General features: G+C 42.3%; 1 protein-coding gene across 3 annotated transcripts in view; it reads right to left on the bottom strand.

The window, feature by feature from the left end:
• The window catches only part of FTO (FTO alpha-ketoglutarate dependent dioxygenase), a 372292-nt gene that overhangs the window by 242697 nt on the left and 110931 nt on the right, over positions 1-18664 (bottom strand). For all 3 annotated transcript variants that reach the window (XM_028093842.2, XM_028093856.2, XM_028093848.2), the window contains exon 3: positions 11270-11894. In XM_028093842.2, coding sequence (XP_027949643.1) covers positions 11270-11894 — 625 coding nt within the window. The remainder of the gene's footprint in view (positions 1-11269; positions 11895-18664) is intronic.

Below are 18664 nucleotides of genomic sequence, written 5' to 3'. Positions count from 1 at the left end.
CTGTTTACAGCCATTTACAGTCCTTTCTGGGCTTGATGGCAGGAAAAAAGAAAATGTTAATTGAGGGGGTAAAAAAAAAACCCGCAAATTAAGGCAAATAACATAATAAAGCATTACACTGCTCATTTAATGTAGGTCTTAATAGTAAAGAAGTTTAGAGAAGGGACAGGTTTAGTGAAGGTTAGAATGGGTAGAGCAGAATTCTTGGAGAAGATCAAACTTGAAAGACCATACTTGTCTTCCCCAAAGGGAAGAGTAAGAAGTGATAAAGGAAGACAAAAAGTTGCGAAGTTCCCTGTGATCACAATGGGCAATGAAGCATGTTTCACCTAGGGCATATCATGCTCACGTCACACACACAATCCAAAAATATGTGCATCCCGGATGGCACATCTCCATATATGGAATTCCTAAATTCTGAACATGTTACGCTACAATAACTGTGCATAAGGGTCAAAGGCAGTAAAAGAAGGGGAAAAAAGGAGGAAACCCCCTTTATAACTATTCACATTACTTTGCACAGGTATGGTGGGTAAAAAAACCAGACCAGAAATCCAAGTTCAGGGAAGGAATGCTACTAAATGACCTTTAAGGACACATCCAACTTTGGATATTCTTCAATTCCTTAAGTTTGAATCTGAAATCTGATATTGCCACAGGGCACCTGGGTGGCACAGTCGGTTAAGCGTCCAATTTTCGGTTTTGGCTCAGGTCATGATCTCAGGATTGTGGGATTGAGCCCTGCATCGGGCTCCACACTCGGCAGGAGTCTGCCTGAGTTTCTCTCTCCCTCTCTCTCTCCCTCTGCCCCAACCACGCCCACCCCCCTTCTCTCTCTCTAAAATAATATATAAACCTTTAAAATCTGATATTCCCATTTGAACAGAATCTTACCCTTTTTCTTCCTATTTGTTATTTCTGATACATGTTTTCGCAAGCATTCTTTAGTTAGGAGCAACTTTTAGCAAGTATTCTTTAAGAATAAAGTCCTACAGTAAAAAGTGTAAAGTCATTTTTCTACGTTAATCCCAAAAATATTTAACAGAGAACCCTCTAGAACAGGAATGACAAATACCTTACATATCAGAGGACACAACTCATTCACTGGTCATGGCTTTTGTGAGCCCTGGTACAGAATTATCCTGAATTTTTCTCCAAGCTAGCAGGAAAGAGTGATATCATCCATTACTGATATCTGTCATTGGCACTAGAAGGGGGAGTTAGCAGCGGCAAAACAGGTATTTGCCATCCGATCCGCATCTGATGGCATTCTCTAGGCATGTCCTATAATACACAGTTAAGCCTGAAAATTCTGGAATTTGCAAAACTAGATCTTAACGACCAGAAAAGGGCCCACAAAAGGTGTAAACTTGACCTGCACTACATTTTCTTAACAAAACTAAGTTAGCTGCCAACTGAGATAAGTGCTTTGCATAAAAACACAAATGTCCAGCTATTCTTAAATTACAAGGTCTGGTATCCCTGAGCCAGTGCCAAGCTAAGAAACAGCTGCCCCTTTTAGACAAGGCATGTGCTCTCTGCTAGTGGCTGTCCCCATCAGCCACTTCCCTCACTGGCAGTACCTGCCTGGCCCCGACAGGCATTTACATCTTTGGAACTTTGTTGGAGCCCGTAGGCAAACCAGGCCTATCACCAGCTTATACAAAGTAACTGGAAGACAGTCACGCCCACTCATTTCCCCACACCGTCGGAGGCTGAACAGCTAAGACACAGACCGTAGGGCCCACAAAGCCAAAAACACCCATCGTCTGGCCAGCCCCTTACTCAGAAAACGCTGGCCAAGTCCTGCTCTAGGGTCCTGATATTTGTGATTTGACAGAGATTGTCTACTGCACGTGTTAGCAAGGAAGCCAGCCTGAATAAAATAATAATGATGTCAGGCGATTAATACTAGCATACATAATAAAGCAAATTAATGCTAAATTATTTGATAAGCAGATCAATTTAGCAAAAGAATACTGCTAGGCAAAATCATATGTTTATATTTGTGATACCCTAGGGCTTTTGGCGGCTTCCTTCTGGAGCACCCTAATGATAACTGAGGTAGCAAGGGGAAAAGGAATAGAAATACCTTAAGAAGGTTTTTCATATGTCTCTCTCTGGTGAAATCAACTCTGACTGAACTTTAAAAAGAAATGGTTTCTAAATTACAATGACAGTGATGCTGTTGTGGTTTCCAGCCAGTGACTATGGCTATTCTGTGGTTTCCAGCCAGTGAGTATGGCTATTTCTAAGCCACTGAGTATGGCTATTCTGCTTCACAGGCTAATGGGCTGCTTGACAACTCTCCCCTCTATCTGCTATTCCCCCACCCCCTCGTCCCAATAGGGCACAAATAAAGCCCGGAACGACAAACAGAGACAGTAATTGCAATCAGTGTTTCCTGATGTCTCCCATAAATCTAGCACCTTTGAAATGTGCTCATTAAAATAAGATTTTCTTGAGGGTTTGTTTCCCCCTTGGGCTGGGTACAGAGGAGGGAGGGAAGCTGTTCATCTGATCAATTTTTTATCGCATAAGTACAGTGCTGCTCACTTTCTCAATAAAAGCAACTTCCAATTATCCATAGCAACTGCACCTGATTACTCTTGCATGTTATTCTGGAAACAAGCAGAGGCAAGAAGTTCCTACTTGCCTTTCAACCTCAGTAACACTGAAAGGATTGTGCGTGTCTCAAGTGTGTTTGATGCATTCCGGGCTCCCACTAACCAAACTGTTCAAGAAGTAAAAGATGTAACAAAATACAAAAGAATGCGAAACTTAAATGTCAAGTTTACAATACCAACTCCCTGCCCCAATTAACCAATTTGTCTTTTTTATGCTAACTAGTTTTTGAAGAACAATTAATTCCCATTTGGTAAAAGATAAAGTGCCATCAAATATTTGGTTTGTATTTTTCAAGCTGTATGCAACCACTGTCATAGAGGAAACAAAGACAGAAACCTGAGCATGAAGGATGAGATGACAGTTCCAATCAAATAAAATACATCGCTGGAAATTTTGTACATTTAATAACATATACCATTAATACTGTATGTCAATAATTTCCCTGATGTGTAAATATATGTTCATCATCACCACACATTAATAGCCCGATTTCCTATTTCCTAGTCCCTTGGCCAAGTGCTAAGATTTCTAAGACTCTGGCCTCGGCAATTATATTCTCTGTTTCCTTTGCCCCATACCCAGAAGGGCTTCAGTAGCAGGTCCCTTCCTATCCATGTCCCAGATCTTGAGGCAGGAGAAACCCAGAAGGTGCAGCTAGTCAGCTCGTGTATAAAACCTCATGATGCTTTCTCTCTCCTGTGCTAATTTGTGATATTCCAGTGCCTGGGATGGAGAATCTGTTTTGAAAAAAGGGATAAGAGTCAGAAGGTTAAGAGGGTGTGAGGCTGGGAAGATACCTTCTGGGGAGGGAAATGGCAAGATAGATGTACAAGAACATAATTAATTCTTTAAAATTGCAAGTGTATCACGCGAATGACATACAATTACAAGAGAAGAGGTTGGAGGGGTGGGGGTCGGGGGGCAGAGGCCAGGACACTTTGCGAACCACAGTAAGAAATTTAGACTGAGGGCAATGATAGACATGAAAGACTTTTTCATAGGTCAGATCTGTTTTTCAGAGTGATCCCTCTGGAAGGTAGACACTTTTGCGTGCAGACCTTGTGTAATTTTTCTGGACAGGTTTCCAAAGTAATGGCAAATGGCATAAGCCCGAGAACATTTGGGAAACACTCCTGAAGGGCATGTCCCTAAGGAAAGAAGCGTTCGCCAAGGAGAAGCTGCCTGGGAGCCTTCTGCAATTTAGCAACGCTTTCCTTGATTGGGTGAAGAACAAACAGTCAAGCCTGCTGCTGACTTAGAGCAAACTCCCTCCCAGCCACTGAGGAATGAATGGTCTGAAGAAATGAATTCAGAGACATTTGGTGGGAGGAGGGGGGGGGGGCTCATCAGTCCCAGCTCATAGTCTTTAAGAAGCTGGAAGCTGCTCTCAGATGCCTCGAAACAAGCAATTCAGGACAAGCATAGTCCCTTGACACAGACAGATTATAAAATTAATCATATATTTTCTGGGATTTCAGGAAAATGTTGCAAACCCTTTCCCAAAAAGTCTAAAGCCTTTCAACATGATGTGTGGCTCTGTCAGCTTTCAGATTAAGCATTTGAAAAAAAAAATTAAGATATAAATATTCACATACATAGGAAAACCTTATTATATCATGTTTCATGGACTTGGTGGGGGGAAGCAAAAGTGAGAAAAGGAGAGAAAAATTGTTCTGGGGGCTCTTAGCTAAAGCTTCAAAACCATTACATTATCTGAAGTAAAATATGAAATGGGAAAAGGAAACAGAGATACTTCTCAAACAATACATTCTACAAGCCAGACCTTCTAACAATAGAGCTTATAACTCTTTGGGTAGCCTCAGGAAAGGACAGAGTGATAGAGATTTACAAGAAACCTTCACACTGTAAATAACATAGAAGATCAGAACCAAACTGGATTAACCGAAAGAGGATAATTATTTGTTCAGCTAGCTTCAAGCAAAGCTTTACCCAGAGTTCAAAGCACCTGTCCAGCACCCAGTTTTTGTCCTTCTCAAAGCTCGTAAAAAAGCTATGTGGCCACAACAGCTGGGGGAAGGCATTTGGGGGCCATGAGAAATTTGCTTGCCCCAAGGGAGGAAGGCAATAGCTTAAGAAGAGCCAAAGGATGAAGGGAAAGAAACTGGAAATTGACCCCGCTATTCATCGTTGAAATGAGGTCCACTGGAAGCCAGTGAGACCTCTGGGCTTCCTATTAAGTGAGATAATTCTTTTTTTTTTTTAATTTTTTATTGTTATGTTAATCACCATACATTACATCATTAGTTTTGGATGTAGTGTTCCATGATTCATTGTTTGTGCATAACACCCAGTGCTCCACGCAGAACGTGCCCTCTTTAATACCCATCACCAGGCTAACCCATCCTCCCACGCCCCTCCCCTCTAGAACCCTCAGTTTGTTTTTCAGAGTCCATCGTCTCTCATGGTTCGTCTCCCCCTCCTTACTCCCCTTCATTCTTCCCCTCCTGCTATCTTCTTCTTTTTCTTTTTTCTTAACATATGTTGCATTATTTGTTTCCGAAGTACAGATCTGTGATTCAACAGTCTTGCACAATTCACAGCGCTCACCATAGCACATACCCTCCCCAATGTCTATCACCCAGCCACCCCCTCCCTCCCACCCCCCACCACTCCAGCAACCCTCAGTTTGTTTCCTGAGATTAAGAATTCCTCATATCAGTGAGGTCATATGATACATGTCTTTCTCTGATTGACTTATTTAAGTGAGATAATTCTTGATCTTTTTAAATTAAGCCTGGTTAGGCCAGGTATCTGCTATTTGCAATCAAAAGAATCCCAATTCTAAACAGATAACCGTAGATGCAGAAATCAGAGTTATTGTACAGTTGCCAGAATGTAGATGAACAGCATAAACCACTCAAAACTAAAAATACTAACTGTAGGCAAAAAATACTTACTCTTCTACCATTATATGCACATACAAAGGACACAAACCATACCTTCAAGGAGCTTACAATTCTAGTTGATAATTTAAATATGCACAAAACTAATGTACAGCCTCAGAAGGCAGGACAGTGCTTACTGCTGGGGGAAAAATACAGTGGAAAGGAGCATTTCTGGGGTGCTAACATAAATGATGTCATTCAGTAATAAGGAATTAAATTGCCCAATTAATGTCCTAGACAATAAAGCTTGTTCCACTCCAATCTGTCCTCATCTCCTACTCATCACATGAATACATTGTTAAAAATTCAGCCATTCTTGGGGAAAATATTTGCAAGTCACGTATGTTAAGAGATTAATATCCACAACATATAAAGAACTCCTAAAGTTCAACAACTAAATAAACAACAAATTCAAAAATGGGCAAAAAACTTGAAGAGACAAAGGCGTCCGGGTGGCGCAGTCGGTTAAGAGTCTGACTCGGGTTCAGCTCAGGTTGTGATCTCAGGATTGTGGGAGAGAGCCCCGTTGGGCTCTGCGCTCAGCACAGAGTCTGCTTGGGACCCTCTCTCTCCCTCCACCCCTCCTCCCCCTAAAATAAATAACTAAATAAATCTTAAAAAAAAAAAAAAAAAAACTTGAAGAAATATTTCTCCGAAGAAGATGCATGAATGGCCAATTAGCACATGAAACATCATTAATCATTAGGGATCACCCAAGGGGCAGGTAGAAACTTCTGGGGATAATGGATATATGTTCACTATCTTGATTATGGTCGTGTTTTCACAGGTGTGTTAAAACTCATGAAACTGTAAACTTTAAATATGTGCAGTTTGTTGTATGTAAGTTATACCACAAGGAAACTATTGGGGGAGGGGGGGAATCAGCCGTTCTCCTTGGCTGGCCTTCCCTTGACAATTGGGAGATGGCACTACGGGTCTTCTTCTCTCACCAGCACTTAACATGACATCGTACGAACATTCCTCATCGCCTCCGCCTCTTCTAATCTGGCCCACCCTCTCTACTCTGGATTACGACAATAGCCTCCTTGTCCTGCTTCCAGCGCTGCCTCCCTTCTTCCACTAGAAACCACAACGGCTCCTATCTCACGCCATGCCCCGGACGAGCCGAGGCCCTTCTGTTAAAGTATTGCTTCTGTAAGAGCTTCTGCCCACTCTGCACCCCTAGTCTTTCCTCTCTGTCTTCATTGCTGTTGTTCCCCCTCTTCTCTCACTCAATTCGATCCGTGCTTGCTGCTTCTGAAACATCTCAACATCATGTCCCATCGCTGGGCCTCCCATATTCCCTCTCCCCCACAAGGCTGGTCCCCTCCCGCTCACTCTCTCCTTCCAGTCTTAGCTCAAACATGACCTTCAAAAGGAAGCCTACTTTCCTATTTAAAACTGTACACCTGTGCATCCCCTTTGTGTACAACCTTCTTGTTTGTTTGTTTGCTGTCTCTCCTTGCTAAAACATAAGCTCTGTGAGGGCAGGGATTTTTGTTCGTGGCTATATGCTCAGCATCTAGAAGAGCACTTGGCAAAAAGTGGCTGCTTACTGTTCAATGCATATATAATTCCATGGGGATTAAATGTGACTTAGACCACCAAACAGGTTTTACTGAACAAAGTAAGTGACTTCACAAATAACAGGGGCACCTGGGTGGCTCAGTCGGTTGGGCATCCAACTGCTGATTTCAGTTCAGGTCATGATCTCAGGGTTATGAGGTGGAGCCCCACGTCAGTTGGGCTCCACACTCAGTGGAGAGACTGCTTCAGTTTCTCTCTCTCCCTCTCCCTCCGCCCCTCCCCCCTTCGCTTTCTAAAATAAATAAATAAATCTTAAAAAAAAATTAACAGCACATGGCATGAAAAAATGAAACAAAGTCAAATTAGCTTTGAGACCTCAGACAGGGATGCCGGGGAGACGTAGGAAAACATTAAATATCACAGCATTTTTAAAAATTATGAATGCTCCCACCCCCTAGCTGCAGTTACGATCTAACCTTTCATGCTTTCAAAGATGAGCTAAGGAATATGAAGCTACTCACTTCAAAGTCAAAGTAAAGTATGGTAATGAATTTCTATCCGTAAAAGAATTCAACTTTTCCTGAGTCAAAGACATGAAATGGGAGTCCTAGAATTCCAAGAAAATTATTACAAAGTCCCTGCTTTCTTATCACATACTCAGCAGGAATCATGGATTGGCCTCTCTCCCCTTTCCTCCTTTGCCCTTCCTAGGAAATCTGGAAAATAATATCAAGAATCTGCAATATTTGGCACTAGTTAAAATTCTTAAGAATTGTCTTTCCTATAAAGACAATGTTGCAGAAAATGTTTCCTTCCAAATGTACGAAAAACAGTAACCAATAATTATTTACCTGATCCTTTTGAAGCTATTCCAGTCAGAGAACAAAGTGTAGGACTACATTAAGCAATGAGTTGTTAATGCCTTCCCTGATAAAATTTGTGCATGTATATGTACATATGTTCGGCATTTGGGGGGGGGGTTGTTTGTTTTTAACATCTAGGAGTAACAAGCAATTGCCAGCAAAGCTAGCATAGGAAATCCAATACTCTGCCAATTTACACACGATTCCCTGAAGCCATTCCTGATTAAATGTTGTACCATTTCAATCTTCTTACGGGGGATATCTATTAACTAGCACTGCTTGTGAAGCCAATGAATTTAGTATATAATTACACGTATCCTATACAAATTACTTCTCAATGACCTCTACTCACAGAAATAAACCAAAGAGGGATGACTGGCTCATTATAAATCTACAGAAAGATTTCACTGGGAAAAGGTATTGAGAGCAAAGTCCTGAAGGATCTTAAGCTTCACCTGAATTTAATTTCAGCAGGAAGTAATCTCTTCTGTTCTGAACTCTCAGTGCATTTTACATGAACTCTTTGTGGCACATAACACTTTTCTGTCGCTAGGGAACTATGTGACCTTGAACAAGTCACTGCCATTCTCCCCGCCTGAGTGTCTTCATCTGTAAAATGAGATGCTTGAACAAGGTGATTTCAAGTCTCCTCCAGATCTCACATTTCCTGATGGCATAATTATAATCACAGAAGCACACTTTACCCATCCTTTCAAGGCAAGCATGGGAATTTGATTTACCTCTAGAGCCTCCCTACTGTCTAGAACAGCCAACTGAATTTCCCTTAGCAACTGCTCAGCGAACGCATTCAGGGACTCTGAAAACAGTGCCGTCACCTGAAATTCCCATTCTCTTCGCCACCTTCAACCCTTCCTAAGCCCGACCGTGACTGTGACCCAAATGGCTCTCTTCGAGGCCACCCTTACCATACCTCTGGCAGAATTACAGGGAGGCCAGAGAAGTAAACATACCACTTGTCACCTGGAAGAAATGCACCCACCCAAAAGTTTCAAGGCACATGCTTTGTAAACCATCTGACTCAACATCACACACACAACTGGAGGCCTAGAGAGAGGTTCCATTTCATAGAATAAGCTTATCTAATGCATTCCAATCACCTGAGAGCATGTGTAGGAAGCTACAAGCAGATGTTGCGGGGGGAGAGAAGCAAGGTGGCAGGCAGAAGAGGAGAGAATACAAGACCTGCTAAGGAGAAGAAGGAGAACATTCCCTTCACCTTTCCAGAGGGGGACATTTTAAAAACCCAAATCCCAGAGGGAACTATACTGCAAGAATAGGAAACATCTACTCATAGCTGTTAGGACTCTGAAGCCAGAATGTCTGGGTTCAAATCCCTCCTCTGCTGATTAGTAGCTGTATATCCACGGGAAAGTTAATCAACCCTCTGGGCCTCGGTGTTCTCAACTGTAAAATGACAATAGCGGCACTTCATTGGTAGGGCTGTTATAAAAATAAAACGGGTTAATACATGTAAAATGCTTATCCCAACACCCAGCACACAGTAGGTGCTCAGTAAATGAGAGCTCCCAGCGTTGCAGTTATTATTATTAGATAGAGTTCTGGGATTCTCTGGGATTTGTTCTAAGAGAACAAAGGAATCACGCTGCTCTTACAGATTCTAATTCTGCAGTTCCCTCCTCCAGATGACAGTTGCAAGGATAAACCTTTACGTATTTATGTATACTTGTATACTCTATCAGTCTTAACTACTGCCAACCACAGAAACCATTCATTCAAAATTTAAATTCCTTTCTGAACGATATTCTAGGTTTCAAAAAAGACTTGATCGCCCACGCTCTGAGAGTACAAAAGGACTAGTAAACTGTAGGGCTGAGAGGAGGTGGGAGCACAAAGACATCTTTGTAGCAGTTTGAGCTATCACATACCACGGCCTCAACGGCCTCAGCTTCAGAGAGTTGCCTCCTTCAGAAGGAAACTAACAAACTGGATCCATTGTTCCTTAACATCAGAGTTCTTGGATGTGATCGTTCTTAAATCCCTGGCAACGCCTTAGTAAAGATCAGAGGATCTCAGTTCTTTCCATTAGGACAGCATCAAATCCCCTCCAAGCAATTTTCTTAGGTCAGCATCATTATTTGAGATGCCAGGGAAACTGGTGAAATTTCACCACTAAGCTAGTTCCCTGTTCCGGGCTGAAGACGTGAGGTAAAGCTAGAAGATATTTTAGCTGTCCTGACGAAATGTCCAAGATGGGGAAATGGGAAGAAATTTCAAGAGAATCATGAGAAATTCCTTTTTAAAATCCCTTTTATAAAGCAGTCATTTTAGTAAACAAAAAGCATACAAAGCGATAATGACAACCAATTAAAAGAAGTTTTCAGAAGGCAATGACCCTTAAAAGTTCCAGTTCGTTCCCTGATGGGATGTCTAGAACTCTGGTTTTCCAAGCATCTTTCAATAAACAGGTAGAAGAGACAAACAGACAAAAGAGCTAATACTGTGTCTTGTATTCCTTTGTCAAATGATCAGGCAAAGAACAAAGTCAGCAATGGTCACACTGTCCTGGATGTGTTCAACTGTCTTTTTATAACCCTGGGCTGAGAAACAATGGACACCCTAAACACACAGAAACTGAGCAACAGAAGAAGTAAAGTTCCAGGAGGCCACAAAAAGGTAGCCTATGATCTCTGTTCCAAAGGGGCCAGATTTCAGAAACTTTGAGAACAAGTTCGCCCACAGCACCCCTTTTAGGTCTAAAACTGCAGAGCTGATGGGGGTGGCTGGAGAGTTTCCTAAAAACAGAGGACTGTCTGCTTACAGAACCCACTTCAACGGTTTCTGGCAAGGAAGGACAGTAGTCAAATCTGTGTGAAGCCAAGAACAAGTCCATATTTGACAAATCACTCCCATCAAGACAGTGATGTCAGCCACAATAGAGTTTTTTGGCAAGACTGAAAATGTGCACCTGTGGGAACCTGGAAAGATTTGACAGATTTCTGTTTTCCCAGCCCTTTATCAGCACGTTAATTATCGCAACTGTACGGTGTACGCTGAGCTTTACAGAAAGGCAGCTGGCTGTGTGAAACCAAGATGCTGCTCTCCTGGGCATGAGAAGGACACGCCGCCAGGAGTGCTCACACACGGAAATGTTCGGTCTGAGTACAGTGTAACGCTGAGCTAGACGGCACCAGCAGACGAGAAAGGGCTACACTCTGCAGATACCTGGGTGTGGCAAACCTAAGAAGGAGTCACGACACCCGTGTACGGACACACACACACACTCGCGCACACGCACGCCTCCCCAGCCGCCACAGCTCAGGTCACGTGACACTCAGGGCTGCGTCTTCACGGAGCAGACTGTACCTTCACAGCTATAACTGTACACGGCCACCGCCGACCGTTCCACCAGATTTTCATCGTGATGCCAGCTCACGGCCATTTTCCCCATGCCAAAATAAGGCTCCTCCTTCAGGTACGGCATTTTCTGGGGATCCATGAAATTCAACAGAGTGACGTTGTATGCGGCTCTGTTCTTAATGTCCAGCTCGTCTTGCCCGTCAAAGGACCCCAGCCCGACCCTGGGGAAATCTGGACCTATACACACCGGCACAGCATCGATATTAGCTTTCTCTTTGCAGGCGAGTTCCTCCAAAGCCTGGCTGGTCTCTGTCTGCAGGTAGTCGTTGAGCTTGAGGAAGGTCTGACAGGCAGCAGCAATACCTGCCTCGTCGTATTTCGGACTAGAGCCCTTCACTGGCCAGGGCACCGTAAAGAGCCTGGTGTTGAGGTACTTGTAGGTGCAGCCTGGGTTGCCGATGAGGATGCGAGAGACTGGGGTGAGCAAATCCTTGCCTTGGATCCTGACCAGGTCCCGGAAGAAGCAGCCATGCTTGTGCAGCGTAAGGAAGGCTTCTTGCACCTCCTTATGGAGCTCCTCAGGTACGCTGCCGGCTTCGCGGAGAATCAGTTTTGGGTATTTCAGCTGCCACTGAAACAAAACCAAAGCAAAAACATGTGTTCATGGAGAGCTAGGAGTTTCTCATTTCCAGAACTGTGATGCTTGGTCAGCGTTTGGAGGGGGCAAAAGAAACAACCGTCAGGTAGCATTTCTGAACAGGATCCGTATCTCTCCAGCCTCACACAGAAGGCTACGGGAAACGAATGTCACTGACTGTCCAAGTCAAGATTTTCAAGTCCCAACTCAAATCATTTATCTTTACTAGAAACAAAATAATCATCATCTGTGCTCTGATCTGCCAGGCTCCCTCTACAGCCACTTCTCCCTGCCCTCAATCTGTCTTCCAACCTTTGGCCCTCCAGACAACACAATTTTATTAATTAACTGCTTACTACCTATTTATTAAGTGCTTACTAAGTGCCATGTATTATTCTAAATGATTTAGACACGTTGACTCCTTCACAGCTCACAGCTTTATGTGACAGTACTGTTACTGTCTCCGGTTTCTAAAGGAGATTCTGGAAGCACAGAGACATTTATGTAAACACTTGCCCACAGTCACATAGCTGATACCCAGTGGAGCTGGGATTTGAAGCCTCTGAGCTCGAGTCTGGTTCCAAGGCAGGAGGTCTGAACCACAAGATTGCCCTCCCTCCCAATAAATGACAAACTGGTGTCTGCTCTAATACTATCACTGAAGGAGAAATCACTTCTCGTTGGGAATTAGATACCAAGTCCCACGAACACTAGAGCCAGGAGAATTTTGCTTACAACGATAATACTAGAGCCCAGAATGTATTCAGCAAATGTTGAATAAAGGAGTGAATAAATGAGGTGTTCTACTGCGATTGAGAAAGTTGTGATCATTCTACTGGTGTCACTGGAGGAGAATACTTTAAGATGATCCCTCCTCTAATATGGAAATACATGGATTTATTGTCACAGTGGAGGACTTAATTACCTATTCAGCCACCACTTCTGGCTCCTAAGACTTATGAATGGGTGATAAGCCAGAGTTCCCTGATTCTGTACAATGAAATGGACTTTTTTTTTTTTTAACCAAAGCACAGGATTTTACATTTACCCCTGTAAAGTTTAATCTGATTGGTATCTTCTCAGTACTGTACTGCCCACCATTTTTGAGACACATTCCTTCTATATCATCATCAATGATTACCATTTATATGATAAACAGGGCAAGACCATTTATTCCTTCATACCTTTTTTTCATTCAATATACGTCTGCAGAGCACCTACCAAACACTAGACAGAGATAAGGTTCCTGCCCTCACAGAGGTTTCTACCAGATCAGGTAATAAATAAGGAAAAGCGATCTCAAATTGCATTAAGTACTAGGACAGAAACAAACCAGTGGGAAATCTGTCATAGATGAGGGAAGACTCTCTAAGGAGTTGGCATTTAAGCTGATTTCTTCAGGAAAAGGAGATGCCAGCCACGTGACAAGCTGGGGGGAGAGCTTCCCGGGGAAGGGACCAAAAACCACAAAGGTGCTGAGGAGGGAGACCAGACTGCTCTGGAGACAAAAAGAAGTCCAGTTTTACCAGAGGAGAAGAGCCAAAGGCAGAGAGACATGCGGTGGGGTTGAAGGGAAGGCAGGGGCTGGACCACACAGAGCCTGGGAGGTCAAAGTAGGGAATCGGGATTTGACTCAAAGTGTGCTAGAGGACCCAAGGGAAGGAGAGTAATTTGATTTACATTTTATAAAAATCACTCTTAGTTACAATATCGGGCACAGATTGGAAAGAGGCAAATGTGAAAGTGGAAATCCTGTTAGGTGCTATTACAACCATCCAGGAGGGAAGAGATGATGGTCTAAATGTGAGACAGAGATAAATGGAAAGGTAAACTACATACTTTATAGGCAGAGCAAAAGGCAGTGCTTATCGACTAGATGTGAGGGGTAAAGAAAGGAAAGCAGGTCCAGAGGACCCTTAGATTTCTGGATTTAATAAATGAATAAACAGCTTACCATTTTTTAAAAAGATTTATCTATCTACTTGAGAGAGAGAATGCGTGCACGCTCAAGCAGGAAGGGCAGAGGGAGAGTGTCCGAAGCCGACTCCGTGCTAAGTACGGAGCCCAAGATCATGACCCGAGCCGAAACCAAGAGCTGGACACTTAACCAACTGCACCACCCAGGCACTCCTCCTTTTTATTTTAAATAAAAAAGAGTGGGACAAAACAGGAATGCTAGGTGAAAGAATGAGAAGGAAGGAGGAGCTCCCTTTTGGAGCTGTAGCCATTAAGATACCTACGAAATCTTCATGAGAAGTGGTGCGGGGAGGTGGGGTGGTCAACTGCACAGACACACCTGGAAATCCAGGTGGCAGCTGTCAGCACACCTGTGGTTTTTAAAGGCCTGGAAATGAATGAGCCCTCCCAGGGAAATAGCATGAACACAGAAGGGGGCCCACGGCCATTTCCTGAGTCTCAGAGGAAAGGAGCAAAAGAGACCTTTGAGGGAGAAAACTAGGAGAGAGTATTAATGCAGAAGTGAAAAGACAGGAGCACTTCAAGGACGGAGTAGGCGACCACTCCTGGGAAGCCCAGTGAGATGAGGACAGACATGACCCCCGAGATGTGGCAGCGTGGAGGTCACTGATGACCACGACAAGAGCGATTTCAGCAGAGTGGTGGGGATGAGAGTCGGAGGAGAGTCAGCTGCGGATGGAATGACAGAGCAGCAGTGGAGGTGCCGTGCTTGACTGTCCATCTCAGAGGTCACGCTCTGAAGGGGAACAGAATAACACAGTTGTTGATGAAGGGCAACACTGGATCGGGGGACCATCTTCAGCACTGAAGGACGGGGGGACACATCAGAGCTTGCCAGGATACTCCTGGGAAGAGGCTGATGCTGCAGGACATGGGGTGATTAACCACAGGCGCAAAATCCTTGAGTGGCCAGAGCAGGAGTCTCCCAATGGAAGTATGTGAAAGACTGGTGGGGTTTGTATGGCAATCTGCCAGAGTTGGTGGGGGGAAGCTGGCAGAACCGTTTTGTTTTTAATCTAAAAAAAAAAAAAAAAAAAAAAAATCAAGCTTTACTATGTGTACATGTATGTGTGTGATATATAAACACATATACAAGCATTTAATATGAGCTCTATTATAAAAGACACAGTATACAAGTAATACTTACATCTATTTAATGAATAACTATCCATAGTGTGCTGGAGTCACTTTACATCCCTTTGGGAAAGCCTACTGCGTACATCGTCTCACAACTGCACATTCAGTGACATGTTGGTAGCCTGAAATTGGCCATGGAGAAGTATTTACACCACAGAAATCAGGAAACACTAAAACTCGAGGCTGGTTTATTTTTTCCCAGACAGCCCATTCTTAAACACTTAGTAGGACCCCACTGTATATGCTTAAAATTTGTTACTGACAGGAGTATATGATCAAAAAACATTTGGATCGGAAGAAAGATACTTCCTGTATCAGAATAAACTGGAAGGAGAAAGAAGATCTAAATTCAGAGAGGACTACAAACTTGATAACAGGCAAATGACTAAGTTTCAGGGAGTTTTTAGAGGGAGAGAGAGGGGAGCACTTCAGTTTTTCACAGTGAAAATGCAAAACAAATCACTAGTTAAGAATGTGTGCTGGTCACGTGGGCTGCTTGCCAGATAGTTCTGGACTCCTCTGCCATCACCCAGCTTTTTGGACCCAATGTTGAATTATGCTTCCTAGCCCCCTCATGTTGGGTGAAACATGTGACTGTCTGTGTCCAGAAAAATGACGGCTGTCACTTCTAGCCTGGAGCACTTCAGGGAGAACCACACCCTCCAGAATGCTCTTTTTTGGCATAGTCACCGGCTAGTGGCTACGTGGATCCCTGAGTTACTACTTTCATGGGTAGTGATTTTCTGCCAACCCACAAATGACATGTAGAATGAGTAAGACATATTGCTGGGGGAAGCCACTGAGATTTGAAGGTTGTTTGTTACTACAGCATTATCTAGCCCATTCTGCCTGATCCAGAATGCAGGAAATAGAAGGTAAGCAGGAAGTCTATGTAGGCAGAAGAAAAATGAAGTCGTCAAGCCTGCATATGGAAAAATGACCTTACTAGGAAAGCGTGGTAGGATTGCCCTGCTTCTCAGAGTGCCTATCTGAGGTGTGTGATCATAAATTTAAAGTGACAGAAAGCAGAGTTATGTGGCACACCACTATGAACGGCCAGTGAGACTGTCAGGGATGCATTTAGGATTTATAGTTTCTATACTCGTTTATCCCATTTGAAAAATAAAAAGAGAAATATCATACTTCCTGTTTATGCAGCTCATGAAGACAGCAATCTAGTAAGCAACAACGGAATATTCTGGAGCCATGAGCAGTAACTCTAATTCTATCACTAAACTGGTTCTCTGAGCAAGTCCCAGAGGCCTCAGTATACTTGAAGCACATCTAACAGCAGCGGTCAAGAAGGAAATTTCTCAACAATTCTGGGTTCTTTAATCCTCGGTATAAAATATTAACGAAAAGTAAGCTAATTCCCAAGAACTTTATTTGGGAACACACTCCCTCTGGGACTGAAAGAGGAGGAAGACTGGAGATAATATAGACACACACACACACACACACACACACACACACACACAATCTACACACAGCTTGCGGCCATCATCAATATACAGTCGGGCTGGAGACTGCGGAAGATGGATTTAACACAGGGGAATAATAACTCTAAGGACCTGGGAAATTCACATAACCATATGAGTATCACATGTAAATACCTTGACTTTAAAAACAGCATTCTAAAAATAAAACAGTAATAATGACATGGGAAAGTAACCCACCCCCCATCCCCCGGATCTTTTTTTCACTGATCTCTCATGTCCTTTCCCCTCCAACCACATTGGCCTCTTCTCCTACAGGTCTCAAGAGGCCAGCATTCAACACCTCCCCTTCAGGGCAGGCTCTTCCTCCCAAATCTGTACCTGCCAGGTCCTTCTCATCCTGCAGGCCACTTTCTCCAAGAATCTTTCCCTGAACTTCCCCCACCTCAAATATATATCCCCCATTATCATTCATCACACACTTCTCAATCTATAACTACATATTTCTTTGAACTATTATTTGTTTAATAATCTCTCCTGCAAGACTGAATCTCCCAGAAGAAGGACATGGTAGCAGTTTTATTCTCCACTGTATCCCCAAGCCCTTGCCTGACTCCAATATAAGTGCTCAAGACTTGCCTCTAAGAGTAAGAGAATAAAAAAATCTAAGATTGATAGAAAACAGATTAGTGAGGGTCTGGGCCGGGAGCGGGAAAGAAGGCTGACAACTGCAAAAGGCAGGAGGGATCTTTTGGGGATTTGGAAATATTCTAAAACTCCTGTGGTGATGGTTATACAACTCGAAAAATTTACTAAAAATTACTGAATTGTACCATCTTAAAAGGTAAATTTTATGGTATGTAAATTGTACATACAGCTCATCAATAAACTGTTTTTAAAAGATTGAGACATTTGAATATATAAAATTTTAAACTTTTAAACTTGTGCATAAAAAGAATTATAAAATAAAAAGGCAAACACTAACTAGAAATAACTATTTGTAATCTAGATAGCAAAAATGGGCTTAATATTCTTAATAAAGAACCTTTCCAAATTTAAATATATGTGTACGTACATATACATACATATGTAAATATATATACACATATATAATATGTATTAACAGAGACATTCACACATAAATTAATGGAGAAGACTCTTAAATATAGAAAAAAAATGAACTGCACTGAAGTCAGGAAAAAACATAAATTAACATAATTTGTATTAAATTATATTTAATTTGGTTTGCCTATAAAATTTGCAAAAAATAAAATTTTATCACAGTAATACACATTGCTGGTGAGGTAAAATCAAATATTCTGATAGTCTACAATTAGGAATGCAAATTATTGCAAACTTGCTTACGGCCAGTCGGGCAAAATTCACCAGAACCTAAATATGCTCATATCTTTCCATCCAGTAATCCTACTTCTAAGAACTTATCATAGGGAAATAATTAGAGAAATGTACCAAGACTATAAGGATATTCATCATACTGTTCTTTATAATAATTAAAAGCTGAAAACCACCAAAATGCCCAACAGGGGATTAGAGGTAAAATGGTATATTCATGTGATGGAATGCTAAAGTAACACACTTTAGAAAAATTTCTGTACTGTTTTGTGAAAAACGTAAATAACAAAGTACTATTAAACAAGAAATTAGTAACCAGATATTGAGACAACAGGATCTCAGCTTAAAAAGAAAACAAATGTCTACAGATAAGTACAGAAAAGAAAACTGGGGGAAGAATATGGTCACAGGTTTATGGTAGTTATCTCTGGGTGGTGAACTCGGGCATAATTTTAATTTTCTTTTTTAGACATCTGTATATTTTTCAAATTTGCCAAAGTAAATGTAAAAAGCTTTTTAAATTAGAAAATCAGGGAAAAGATGTTGCATTCAAAACTTCTTAATTTTCAGGGCACCTGGGTGGCTCAGTCCTTAAGCGTCTGCCTTCGGCTCAGGTCATGATCTCAGGGTCCTGGGATCAAGCCCCACATCGTGCTCCCTGCTCAGCAGAGAGCCTGCTTCTCCCTCTCCCTCTGCTGCTCCCCTCTGCTTATGCTCTGTCTGTGTCTGTCTCTGTCAAATAAATAAATAAAATCTTTAAAAAAAAAAAAGTCATAATTTCATGACATATCTTATATTTGCCAGGAGATTCTTTTTGATGACCCTGAATTTTCAAAATGTTTCAATATTAACTTCTGGTTC

Source organism: Eumetopias jubatus, unplaced genomic scaffold, assembly GCF_037043125.1.
Source record: "Eumetopias jubatus isolate StellerSeaLion01/CBP00866 unplaced genomic scaffold, mEumJub1_p1.0 scaffold_10, whole genome shotgun sequence".
Taxonomy (NCBI): Eukaryota; Metazoa; Chordata; class Mammalia; order Carnivora; family Otariidae; genus Eumetopias; species Eumetopias jubatus.
The sequence above is the reverse complement of the archived record's forward strand: the minus strand, read 5'-3'. Positions and strand labels throughout refer to the sequence as shown.